Source organism: Osmia bicornis, chromosome 16 (genome assembly GCF_907164935.1).
Source record: "Osmia bicornis bicornis chromosome 16, iOsmBic2.1, whole genome shotgun sequence".
Taxonomy (NCBI): Eukaryota; Metazoa; Arthropoda; class Insecta; order Hymenoptera; family Megachilidae; genus Osmia; species Osmia bicornis.
In genome coordinates, this window is record NC_060231.1 from 5,132,949 (window position 1) to 5,145,443 (window position 12,495).

Below are 12,495 nucleotides of genomic sequence, written 5' to 3' on the forward strand. Positions count from 1 at the left end.
AAATAAATACTTCATTTTTGAGAACTTATTTGTATGTAATAGAAATATTTTTTTCGATCAAAAGAATAAACTTCCTGCCTGAAGATGTCCAGAACCCATCCCATATATTCAAACAACGTCAAATATCGTCAAACAGACTCAAATCTTATAGTTTGCACGAGAACAGCGAAGACGACGTCGACCCCTCGGACCATCTAGACGACCGTCAACGCACCACCTCGGCACGACCCACCACGACTACGACCACTTCCACAACCTCAAAACCCAACAAACCATCCACAACACCTTCCTCCAATTCATATTCGCATCCTACTGGCTATCCCCAACACTTCCAGCCTCAACCTCCATTCCCTCAGGTGCATACCAGTCAGTCCAAGTCCCTGTATGACGACAAGAACGGTGGATACCATCATCAGTACATCTTCCACAACGGCGAGAGAAATAATAATCAACAGGCGACTTCCTATCAATTGTTCAGCAACCAAGGTGTCAGTTCCACGACAGTCCAAACTCCTCAGGTGCATCAGATTAGGTTCAGTTCGACGCCAAGTCCGCAGATCATCCACAACGAGCCCTCGACCGTGGCGCCACTGTTCCATACGCCCTCCTCCACAATCCAGACGCTTCTAAGTAGCAATGGAAACAGTCCATCGTTGATAAATCCCATCTTCCATAGTCATGGGATTGTTAGTACAACGGAGCAGTTTTCTATACACAGTAATAACCCGAGGGACACGTCGGAGTACCGTGATAATGGTGAACAGAGCATCAGGCCGCTGGAGGCTGTACAGTCGACCAACAAAGGAAAGGTAATTGGGGATTTGGGGACAGCGGACTATTTTATACTAATTAGTAACGAAACAGTTAGGTTTATGGTCTGCTTCATATGTAGCTAACTGCTCCATTATGCCCAGGTTTCGAAGCTGACAATATCCCCGGTGCCCACTCCATCGGAGCCATCTCGATCAGGGCAACCGAAGAGCAGCCAGAGTTCACAGCAGCAGAGGATCTCAAGCAGCTTCCTACCAACCCCAACCACCGAAGAAACGACCGCTAGATCCTTCTACCCAACTCCGAGGTCCTCGACGAAGTCATCTGAGTCCTCACAGTCCAGCAGCGAGCAAGTCACCCAGCATATTCACGTCCTACCACCTGTGCAGATTCCCCAACTGAAACCCCATCAGATCACCATCAACCTACCCCCACCAGACATCCAAAGGATCGTGCAGAACCCTTCATCCCTGCTCCCATCTCAGTCCCGAGTGATAGTGACGGCCAAAGCTAGCGTCAGCGACGAGTCGGGCAGACCTCTGAACACGACCCAACTGGTCACTTTGCCTCTTCCAACGATTCCTGCTAGCTATGATGATTACAAAGAAGGAGACGAGTCCTTCGATCCTTTCTACAGGGATGTGCCAAAAATCAGAAACAGCAGACGAGCCTATGGAGGGTTCAGACGAGGCAGGATAGTTAAAAGATCGAAAAGGTCAGTTGGGCAGACCAAGAGTTCCATGGTGTCCTTCGTTTATGGGGGCGAAACGAACAGGCGGCATGACATCCAGACAGTAAATGCAGCTGAGAAAGAAAGGATCAAGGACAGAGTAACTGTTGAGGGTGATAATATGGACTTTAAGTCTATCAAGGAGAGTCTAATGAGGTTTAGGGATATTCTGTTTGGCGAAGAGTTCTCGGATGAAACTCTCCGTAGCATTTTCGAAGACAGTCCCTCGCAGAATAAGAGTTCTAATACAAAAGCGAAGGGTAAGAAGAAGGAGTCTTTAGAAGACTTGGAGCCTAGGGCTTCGAAGAACTTCAAAGCCAGGGAGTATGATGATGATACTGATGAGGGATCAGACAACAAGAAGAATAAGGCTAAAAGTGCTTCGAAGATAGATACCAAAATATCTGATGCTGAAGAATACATAGATATTGAGGATAATGAAGAAAGTAAGTCAAATTCAAAGAATGGTAACATAGAGGACCCAGAAAATGAAAAGGAAGAACAGTCAGAAGTTTCTTATGATTACAATGATGAGACAGATGAAAAGGTCGAGAGTACGACAACTGAAGAACCAGAACTCGATATCATTATACTTGACCCAAATGAATACCTTAGGCTAAAATCCTCAGAACAACAGAGTACTATGAACCCTGTTGAAGAAGAATTATCAACTACAATCGTCCCTGTTCTTTCTACAAGTGAACAGTCCATTGAGTTAAAGAAGGATAGTGATTTCTTTAAAGATCCCAAGAAGCCTAAAGACCTGGATAGTACACTTGAAATAAATAAACAGCCCAAGGTGAATGAAGATGATGAAGAGAAGAAACCAGAACAAGAGATCAAAAAAGAAAAGCCCAGGAGGAAAAGTTCTAGGATCAGATCTGGAGGAAAGGTTTCTTCACGAAAAAAAGAAACGAAAAGTGAGAGTGATAAACCTGTTGAATCTTCAGATGATAAGATCAGCAATCAGAAGGTAGAAACTACTACCTCAGCTGCAGACTCTGAATCAGAACAGATTGATAAGCACATTTTCGATGAACCGGAGTCTCAGACTTCGAAAGAAATCGATACCAGAGCTGTAGGTAACCATAACACTCACACGAAGAGTCTTCAGGGTGGCAAGGACCAGGATACTGGGAAGGAAAATCGAAAGGGTGATATCAACGAGTACGAGACTTTAGAGAAGCAGCCAAATAAATTAGAAAAGGATCAAGAAAAAGTTGACAAACACAAAAAGGAGGTTGAAGATGAGGAAGAGTCAACGATTTCAACGTTGGATGAAGACAAACCTGAAGAAGATGAGGAGAAGGTTGAAGAATCAAAACCAAATGACCAGTCTGAGACAACAACCGAAGAAAATACTTCTCTAGAGAAAACTGATTACAAAGAAGAATCTTCAATCGAACATGAATCTATGGAAGAAGAACTCACCACAATCTTCAGCAGCGAAGATGTTGAAGAAGGTAGTGACGAAATGGTCAAAAGTTCTCATCATGAGAAGAGTAAAAAGTTTAAAGACTCTTCACGAGAAGTTTCTTTACGTAAAAAGGAAAAGAAAAGAAAGAACGAAGAGGAAGAAGAAGCAGAGATGGAGTCTCAAGAGTATTCGACGATGAAGAGTGAGGAAATTGATTCTAAGGAAACGTCCATGGAGTATCACGACTCTACAGAGGCGTCTTTCGAGAGCACCCACGAGATCAATGCTGACGAAGAATATCCCGAAAGCTCCGAAGATTCAACACCTTTCTCTGAATTCAGTTCTGAAGAAATTCTAAGCTCCAGAGAAGAAGTAGCTGAAGAACCTGAGGAAGAGGAATGGGTAAGCGATCAGGAAGTAAGTACCGAAGGAGTGTTGAAGTTTACTGATGAATTACCTAAAGAAAAGAAAGAAGACACGTCAGAAGGCAAGAAATCTTCAGAGTCTGTTGACAATGTTGGCCATGACTACGTAGACGACAATTACGAACCTGAAAACTACAAGGAACGAGATTCTTCAGATTCGAACAGCTTAAGTAATGAAAAAATGAACAAGGAGACTATGTCTGATGAGAAGTCAGAGAGTAAAACTGAAAAACCTGAAGAGAACAAAGAAGAAGTTAAGGATGAGCTCCAGAAGGATCAGGCTTCAGAAACTGAAGAACCAAAAGAATTCAGCACTGAGGAGGCAGATTTGCATACAACAACATCAACGACCACTACCACGACTAGCACCACCACCACCACAACAACTACAACTGTTCGTCCAACACCTCCCAAATTATTTAAGCCAATCTCTGCAAGGAAGAGTTACAACTACATCCCTCCAACGACGACTCCGAACCCAGTGATCATCAAACCAAGGTTAAGTTTATTGAACCCAAAGCCAGCAAAGCCACCCAAGACCTACAACGACCTGGCACCTAAACCAGTAATTAGAAAATTCCCTCTGCTAACGCGTAAATCAACCACCATGTCGACTACGACGATAAGAGAGGAGGACTCGACAGAGATTCCAGAGATGACGTCGACGGAAGTGTCATCCACGAGCACAGAGGTGAGCAAGAGCGAAGAAAACGTGTTGGAGAGCAAATTGGACCCTGTAAGTCAACCTGTGAGTGAACCTCCTAAGGACCATGCTCCCCTGAAGAATAAGAATGACCAGGACTCCAGTCCCAGTGAACAGAAGTCTCCTACCAACCTAAAGAAAGAGGAGGATGAAGACTTCACACCTTATCCTGTAGCTAGATTGTCAACGATGGCCACTCTGCTCGAGGAAATCCTGAAGGATACAGAGTCCACCACCATAGAGGCTGAAAATACGACTACTGCGAAGAGCTTCACTTTGATAGATGTTGAAATCACCAGCACCACAGCTGCGCCAGTTTCTTCAACATCAACTGAAGCTGATCACGAGACTACCACTACTAAATCAGTGACAGAGGATGAGGCTTCCACAGCTCCCTCCACTAAATCGACCTACCAAGAAGTGACAGAGGCATCCCCGCTCCCTGAGACATCCACCATGCCAGAGACCACTTCTACACCGTCCGAAGAGGTAGAATCGACCACCATGAGGCTGCTGACTCGCAAAATGGTGGGCCTCAGGCGAAACCAGGGCGGCTTCAACTGTCTGGAGAAGGAGATGTACCGTTTCTATGGGGACAACAGGGACTGTAGACTGTTTCATTATTGTTCTCCTGGATTCACCTCGAGGCAGGTCCTGGACTTTCGGTTCGTGTGCGAGGAGGGCACTGCCTTCGATGAGGAGACACAGAGCTGTCGTCACAATGTTAGAAATAAACGGTGTCCCGATAGACAATGGTAATTAGGAGTCTTCTAGGTCAGGCATGCATACGAAATTAACTGCGCGGACGCCCGCGTGCGTTGGGCTTAGTGCAGACTCTCAGAACCATGGACTTAGGAATAAGAGGGGACGTGACATATATGGGTAACTTGGAGGATGGAAGTGAAGTCACAATAGGGAGGGGACCATGGACGTAAACTACACCTATTGTATCCAAACTGAACATCCCCTTTTATTCGTAGGTCCATGGGGAAAATATTGTAACGCTGAAGGATGGGGTGCTGTCTCCCCACAAATATGCCTGCCCAGCATGCCCGTCACTATGCCCTCCGCCCTGTGTCCTGCGACCGTTTCATTACTCGCTGTGCATGCATACTCTAGGTCCTCGTATGTCTGGCGGCGTTGATTTTGATAATTCGTGAATCCCAGGACCACGTAGTGTATATTTATGTATATTGTTAGGATCCGTGAAAGAGGGCCGTTCCTTTCCTCAGCATTGCCATAAACCTTGTACATGAAGATGGATTCACACTTATTAAAATTAATGCGAAGTGCTGACTCGAGCGTGTAGGAAACAAGAATCTTCTGTCTGAACCGGAATCCTTCTCATAGCTATGGTCTTTTCTTTCTGGTGGAAGACAATGCTGGTTATTCTTGATTGCTGAAGACTCGTCAACTGTCTTTTAGGTTAGGTTCGCTGTAGTAAAAAATAACTGCACTGTCGTTAGCCAACATTGGAAGGAAACGATTTTATACAATACCCAGCTAAGTTTTGTGGAAGAATACTAATAGTCAGGCCTCTTTTTGTTGTTAATATAAAAGAGCGAAAATTATGCCGGTTCCTACGTTGCATCGATGGACTTTTTCAGAGATCACTCTTTCTGAGTGATTTCAGCAATATATCTTGCGCATTGCTCAACGTACGTTGCGTACGAAACACAAAGTCTTCGATTTTGCTTGGCTCGATGCAACTGTGCAGTCGTATAGTCGGTGGAAGAAATATAGTGCAGCTACAAGTAGATGAACAAATAGGCAATATAGGGGGCGTTGCCCCCTGAAGCGCCATCTTGGGCCATGCCCAAGAAAACCAAAAATAGAATAGAATAGTAGATGAACAAAGGAATAATTTTTCATGATTCAACTTTTGGTTTAATAATTTTTTTCCACTAGCAAATATGATTGTAAACATAGATATTACCAGACCCGCCTACCTATATCGTTTCCACCGACTATACGTGTAGATTTTGAGAATGTACAGTAACGTTAAAAAGCAGAGATTCGGGAAATACTCAATCGTCGTTCGTCCCAACAACGACGGTCTTCTTAACACTTTAGCAGCCGTATTTCATGTAACTCTTGTAATTTTACACTCGTTTCTTAATTCCAATCGAAATGTACTGTGAGAAAATTATACTCGAGAGTTTCTGTAAGGTGATCACAATGGCCGTCAAAGTGTTAATCACCAGGTCGATCGATCATTACAATATTATCTTGTTACATCGAATGAAAAATTTATATAGTCATTTTCATCAAGTTTTGAGCTTCAAATTGATGTAACTACTATTTCGTGATTCCTTTATCATTTTCTTCAATTGATATGCAACAATCTAATAACAATGATCGATGAATGCCTTTCGTCCCTTCCTATCAATAGATGTCTAATTTTAGCGAAACAATTGATCCCTTAGGTCGAAATTCCTATCGATAGTGGTAAATGTATAAATAGATTACCTACATGTACGCACACACGTTATATATTTTTACATGTGAATTTATCCCGTAGATAATGTGATAAGGTAATCTGTAGGACGTTAAAATATTCTCTGAGAAAGCAACTGCGTGTAAATGATTTCTGTACATACAAATGTGTCCCTTTGTAGCGACGCGTTACACGCATGTTATCATTAAGGATCTATACTGTGTTAATAATAATTGTATATTATGTGCAATTCTTGGTAGTCGTTAACCCGTTCTAGTTATTTATTTCACACTTTTGCGTTGAATCTGGTTTTCGCCCTAGTATCGTGAGATACTTCTTTTCTTCGTAACATAGCAGGCAAGAAATACTTTTATGAACGAATAAATTTTGTTCATTGTAAATAATGAAAGTAAGTCTTGTTAATACGATTTGTAAATGAATAGTGTAATTTACACTTTTTTTTTAAGGTAATACTCGTACTTTTAGTAATATTTAGAAATTATGAGGTATATTATCATTGCCTTAAATAATAAAATAGGTCAGAAGTTATTTCGTCCACTATTTTCATAATTTTCTACTGAAATCTTGAAGAAAGTACATTTAACTTTCGATTATTATAGGAAAAATAAACAAAAAGCTGTCATTCATTCATAAAACGTTTATTTATCAATGGTTTGAGTACTGAACAAAAAACTGCACGTGTGTACGCTATTAGTATCGTGTGTAGTTTTTGATTGGTCGAGAGTACCGTTTGTAGCCTCCGATTGGTTGAATTTGATTGATTAATTGGCTCCGCTCCAATCGTTTCCACAGCGTGAAGACCACGTTCCAGTCTATCAATTGGTTTTTCACGAATTTTAAAAGCACGGTGAGAAACAACTTAATTATTAATAAATTGATTGCACAAATATGGTGAGGGGAATTTCTAAGACTGTTTTACAGTATTTTTCAAATGTAATTACTTCGCCAGGCCACCTAACCTATACGAAAGTGAAGTCGCGATATATTACGATAATGACTGAGAACATAAAAATCGGTACACATGATGGCTGTTTCCATTGTGACGAAGCACTCGCTTGTTTTATGCTAAAAACACTGCCCCAATACAAAGATGCAATAATTGTAAGGTAATTATATGATAATGAAGATATTATTTTATAACCTATAAACACCATAAGTGTACATTGCAATTTAGATTTCGTTTAGTTAAGGAGGAGTGTAGAAAAAGGAATGTTCCAACACGTACCATATTTGTCCATATTCTTGACCTACGCAGACAGGAGGCTCTCCCAATCTCTCCCGGTCTCTCCCAGGCTTCCTGTGGCTCTCCCTGGTCTGACATAGCTCTCCCTAATTCTCATGCTTCCCCTGACTCTCCCTCAACATTTCCTGGGTTTTTTTAAGATCTAAAATAAATTTTAGAGCCTACGATGCTCCAAAATGTACCTAATGATGACATGATTATACATTAATTTTGACTTTATAGTTTAAAGTACTTCCTTTAAGCTGTGCTTGCCCAATTTTTGAAGTGTACATGGCAGTTGAATGTTAAATGTATTTGTAGATCACGTGATAAAGGTATTTTGGATACCTGTGATATTGTTGTTGATGTTGGCGGTGAATACAATCCTTCAAAGCATCGTTATGATCATCATATGAGGTATGTTCAAAAGATTAATTTATATATGAGATAGATTTGTATCTGTTTAATTTGTAAATTAGAGACTTCAAAGAGTCAGTAAGTACTGTGATAAAGAAGCCAGGATATGATTGGGATATAAAACTGAGCAGTGCAGGTTTAATTTATTGTCACTTTGGGCGTGAAATCATTAAGCATTTGTTCCCTCAACTAAGTGACAATGTTGTGGAAATAATTTTTAAAAGGATTTATGACAAACTGATTAAAGAAATTGATGGCATAGATAATGGAATTCCTATGTACAAGGAGGAACCACTGTAAGTGATCCATTACAATGTGTTACGTTTTTGTAATATTATTCAACTGTAGATTTACTCGTCCTTTTAGCTATCGTATTGTGACCGATTTATCTTCGCGTGTTGATTTTTTAAATGTCAAATGGAATGATAAAGATACTAATGTTGATGCACGATTTGTAAAAGCAATGGAATTAACTGGCCAAGACTTCTTACAGCATATAAATTATGCAGTAAATGTTTGGTTGCCAGCTAAAGCAATCGTGCAGGAGGCTATTGCAAAACGCTTTGAGGTAAGCACAGTAAAAACTTGTTATGAATGCTAATTTGCAATTAATACTATTATTGGTACCAAAACATTTGCTCTGTGTATATCTTCTTGGTGATATTTACATTAATTTGAATATAATGGCATACTTCCTGAATAAAACATTACAATACATTGATGTTAGTTACATGAATGTTTATGTAATACAACATTATATATTACGTATATAATAAACTGCATTTGATTATTGTAAATGGGTATACATAATTACAAGTACTTGCAGGTCGATCCTAGTGGAGAAATCATAGTACTGTCACAATCCGTACCATGGGCCGAGCATATCTTTGAAATAGAAAAAGAAATGAATGTACAACCTCCGTTAAAGTATTTAATTTTTAAAGATAATAATTATAAAATACGATGCGTTCCAGTAAAGCCCGGCAGTTTTGTAACTAGGTATTTATCCAGAAGACAATCTAGCGATCTTTCAAATTATTAATACACCATATGTTTTTCTAGATTGTTCCTGCCAGAAGCTTGGGCAGGTTTGAGGGGTGAAGAACTTGAACGTGCCTGTGGAATTCCAGGTGCAGAATTCGTGCATACTGTGCGATTTATTGGTGGACATAACACTTTAGAAGGTGCAGTGACGATGGCTCGCAAATCACTTGAGCTAGGAAAAAAAATATGATGAATAGCCTAGTTTCAATTATTTTCTAGGATTCAATTTTATAATTTTAAAGAATTATACTCTGCGCAGATTTTGACTACAAAATGCATTTTGAATCGCTATTGTGATTCAGAACTGGTACTTAAATTATGGCAACACGCTGTACATATTATGCAATAAAATATTTTCCTATGTAAAAAATAAAAATAAACGTCCAATGCACCTGTTATGATAGAAAATAATAACTATGGAAAAATAGAAAAAATTTTTATTGTAAAATTCATTTACAGTAAATGTATAAAAAATTTACAATTAAAAAAAAAATGATTTTTGAATAATACTAAATATACTAACAACAAATAATCAAAATTTTCCTGCATTTTTCGCGGCCTCTTGAGCATGCGCGGCCAAATGTGCTGCTTTGGCTTTTGCAACTTCTGGTGTGTCCACCACCCTACCATCAGGACCAAGGGGTGCACCATACCCAAATCCATAAGCATAAGGTGCTGAAGTATAAGCGAGAGCGCCATATGGATGCAGTCCTAATTTTTTAGCAGTCTCCTGCAATATTACAAAAAATTTAATTATTACCAAATTGTATATTTTTCATGAAAGAAAAGCTTAGGATGTTCAAGAATCCCCCTAGCATTTATAGACTATTCGAAACTCGTCCCTCTCAATTACCAAGGCGTGAGCAGTAAGATGAGCAGCCTTCGCTTCCGCAACCTCTGGTGTATCAACGACCCGACCATCGGCGCCTATGGGTGCGCCAGACGTAATTGCAGGTGGATAAACACGGAACAGGGCTGGCACATGTACGTAACCTAATGTGTTCCTAGCTGCTTCGTAAGCCTGTGTCGCAAGGTGAGCTGCTTTCGCTTGTGCCACCTCAGGAGTGTCCAAAACTCGCCCATCATAGGCCAAAGGATAACCTAGGTGACTGTAGGCCACTAAGTAGCCTGGGTCTGCCAACACTAAGGTGCAGAGTGCTGTGAGAATGATCTGCAATTTGGATAGTCAATTGATTAGTAACAATTAACATTGTTCACTCAACTAAATTGGAAAGCACAAAGTGCTCTAATATTATAGAAACAGAAATCCCAAAGTCTAACTCCATCAGTGCTCAGCATGATAGGACTAGAAAGAAGTCTTCAACATCCCTCGTTTTATTTGAGTAATTGAACCCTAAAGGGAGATACTTACTAGAGTTTTCATGATTAATGTGCAATGAGCGCTGCTGGATGATTAACCAGTACTCGCCCTAAGGTACCTGTCTTCTCGTTATGTACCTACTCGAAGCAAGGCTTCTCCTTTTATATATGGGTATCTGGTAGGGAGTCGTCGACCCGTAGGAGGGGACCACACCCTGCAGCAAGTGCTACACGTAAAGTGGTGACATTGACATTATGCCTGTCGTTTCTCATCATTCAGTCTCGTCTCTCAAAGGATCCGCCGTCCGACGAGGTCAGGTGCACCGGCGATGGGACCAATCAGACACAACGACGCTCTCCCATTGCATAGGATGCAAAAAGAGCCTGGTGGACAACTGTTTTCGTTTGATTCGCCTTGAAATCGTACCTTCTTGTCAAAATGAAAAGCAGTTTCCTTTGGAAGTAAGTAGGAATGTTTCTTCGTGGAATTAAAACAGAATGAGGAATTTTAATGATGGTGGAGGAAGACAAGGTATACGAAAAGAGAATTGAACCCTTTTGTGTGTTATTTTTACAAAAAAAATTTCAATTGCAAAATAACATCGTTGAAATTGAAAATAATTTCCAAGTTGCATTCGCACTATGCAACCTACAAATTTGCAAAATTACATATTCAAATTATCCTGGTGAAATGAACGTAACCACTCGTGTATCTCGTTCTCGTTATATTTATTATAACATCAACGTCCACGCTTAATGAATCTCGTATTATCTGTAATTACAGCGTTCAGGTAAAGTAATTTCTCAATTATTCGAAGAGTAGGAGAGCGAATTGACCTCGAGTGAATTTCACATTGGATCGTGGAAAGTAAAACACAGGCTTAAGTGCAATTAAAAAATGAAGAACGTTGGTACATCGATCCGAACGAAGGCCGTGTCCTCGGAATAATCAATCGTTTGCTGATTGACTGAAACGAATTCACTTTTTATTCTGCTTGGAGAAGAAAGAAGAGACGAGACGAAGGCAAATCTACATTTTTCTTCGGTTCTTTCTGGGATGAGACAGTACGGTTCACAGGGAAATATGCTGATGTATCTTCTTCCATTTTGTTTATAATTTCGTAGACTAACCAAACCTCAGTGTACAAGGAGAATTCAGGGAGAAATCCAAATTAATGTAACCCCCATAGGGAGAGCCAAACCTAAAACGTAGGACTCTTCTTTACCGACACTACCTATGTTCCAGGTGACTGTACTCCCTTAGGACAACACCAGGGCTGAATATGTTAAGCTACTTCCTCCTTCCTGATCCAGGATCATTCTCGAACACTATGGGACGATTAGGTGTGTCAGCAAGCCGGTACACGAGGCCAGGGACGGTTGTCGACAGCGAATGCCTATCGTTCATCGACATTCACTTGATTGTTTATGGTGTTGTACACCAGTAGCGGATGTCACTTCTACCGACATGTTTTGACATTTAGAGAACACTTGATACGTGATAAAATATTTTTAATCATCAATGATGAATCAATTAGAGAAGAGGTACTATGGTATTTATTGTAATTGCATTTGTGACATACATCCTTTTTAAACAATTATTGATGCAGGTCATGGATATTAATTAAAATTTAGTTACTGATGTGTTATAAATAATTAATGAAATAGCAATTTAATTACCCAATTTCGTAGATAATATATCGATCCATGGTCCATGAGCTAACTGAGGACATCCTATTAATGGAATATAGTAATACCATGATTACTATGGTTAATACCTTTATCAGAGCTATCGGACTAATCCACATTAAATGGAGGACATAATACTATTGATAGAATAATCTCAGGAGGACAGGATTTTAATCTGATCTCTAGGCACAACGAAGATGCTTGAATTTTTAAGTAGTGTATAATTGTTAATTTCTAAGTAAAATTCCTTCCTTGCTTTTTTCATGATGTTATTGACATTGCTACTGCAGGGTTTAATT

At 40.1% G+C, this 12,495-nt stretch overlaps 3 protein-coding genes across 6 annotated transcripts in view; 2 read left to right on the plus strand and 1 right to left on the minus strand.

Moving 5' to 3' along the window:
* The window catches only part of LOC114871497 (serine-rich adhesin for platelets-like), a 31,598-nt gene extending 25,814 nt beyond the window's left edge, over positions 1 to 5,784 (plus strand). For 2 of the 3 annotated variants that reach the window (XM_046289152.1, XM_029177466.2), the window contains exons 6-7: positions 152 to 809; positions 915 to 5,784. In XM_046289152.1, the coding sequence (XP_046145108.1) occupies positions 152 to 809; positions 915 to 4,805 (4,549 nt within the window). In that variant the 3' untranslated portion in view covers positions 4,806 to 5,784. Of the gene's footprint in view, positions 1 to 136; positions 810 to 914 lie in introns of all 3 variants that reach the window. The other variant, XM_029177463.2, reaches the window with a different exon arrangement.
* A 1,468-nt stretch (positions 5,785 to 7,252) lies between these two features.
* On the plus strand, positions 7,253 to 9,601 carry LOC114871486 (MYG1 exonuclease). Of its 2 annotated transcripts, XM_029177450.2 has the most exons (7): positions 7,253 to 7,351; positions 7,454 to 7,610; positions 8,048 to 8,143; positions 8,206 to 8,439; positions 8,510 to 8,711; positions 8,970 to 9,142; positions 9,206 to 9,601. In XM_029177450.2, exons 2-7 carry the CDS (start codon positions 7,498 to 7,500, stop codon positions 9,375 to 9,377), a joined length of 990 nt encoding a protein of 329 aa, XP_029033283.2. In that variant the 5' UTR covers positions 7,253 to 7,351; positions 7,454 to 7,497; the 3' UTR covers positions 9,378 to 9,601. The 2 variants fall into 2 exon arrangements, with proteins under 2 accessions (XP_029033283.2, XP_029033282.2); XM_029177449.2 differs by lacking the exon at positions 7,253 to 7,351 and having other exon boundaries at positions 7,358 to 7,610.
* A 118-nt stretch (positions 9,602 to 9,719) lies between these two features.
* LOC114871494 (cuticle protein 18.7-like) lies at positions 9,720 to 10,626 on the minus strand. Its single transcript, XM_029177460.2, has 3 exons — positions 10,560 to 10,626; positions 10,041 to 10,358; positions 9,720 to 9,917 (listed from the first exon to the last, which is right to left on the minus strand). The coding sequence occupies exons 1-3, from the start codon at positions 10,569 to 10,571 to the stop codon at positions 9,720 to 9,722; spliced, it is 528 nt and encodes a 175-aa protein (XP_029033293.2). The 5' UTR covers positions 10,572 to 10,626.
* Between the last annotated feature and the right edge of the window lie 1,869 nt (positions 10,627 to 12,495).

Excerpts from the sequence above, each read along its gene's own strand:
- LOC114871486 (XM_029177449.2), top strand. The coding sequence starts at position 7,393 with ATGGTGAGGGGAATTTCTAAGACTGTTTTACAGTATTTTTCAAATGTA. Across the intron at positions 8,440-8,509 it reads ATGTACAAGGAGGAACCACT|CTATCGTATTGTGACCGATT; the intron begins GTAAGTGATCCA and ends TCGTCCTTTTAG. Across the intron at positions 8,712-8,969 it reads CTATTGCAAAACGCTTTGAG|GTCGATCCTAGTGGAGAAAT; the intron begins GTAAGCACAGTA and ends AAGTACTTGCAG.
- LOC114871494 (XM_029177460.2), bottom strand. Across the intron at positions 9,918-10,040 it reads ATCTTACTGCTCACGCCTTG|GAGACTGCTAAAAAATTAGG; the intron begins GTAATTGAGAGG and ends GTAATATTGCAG.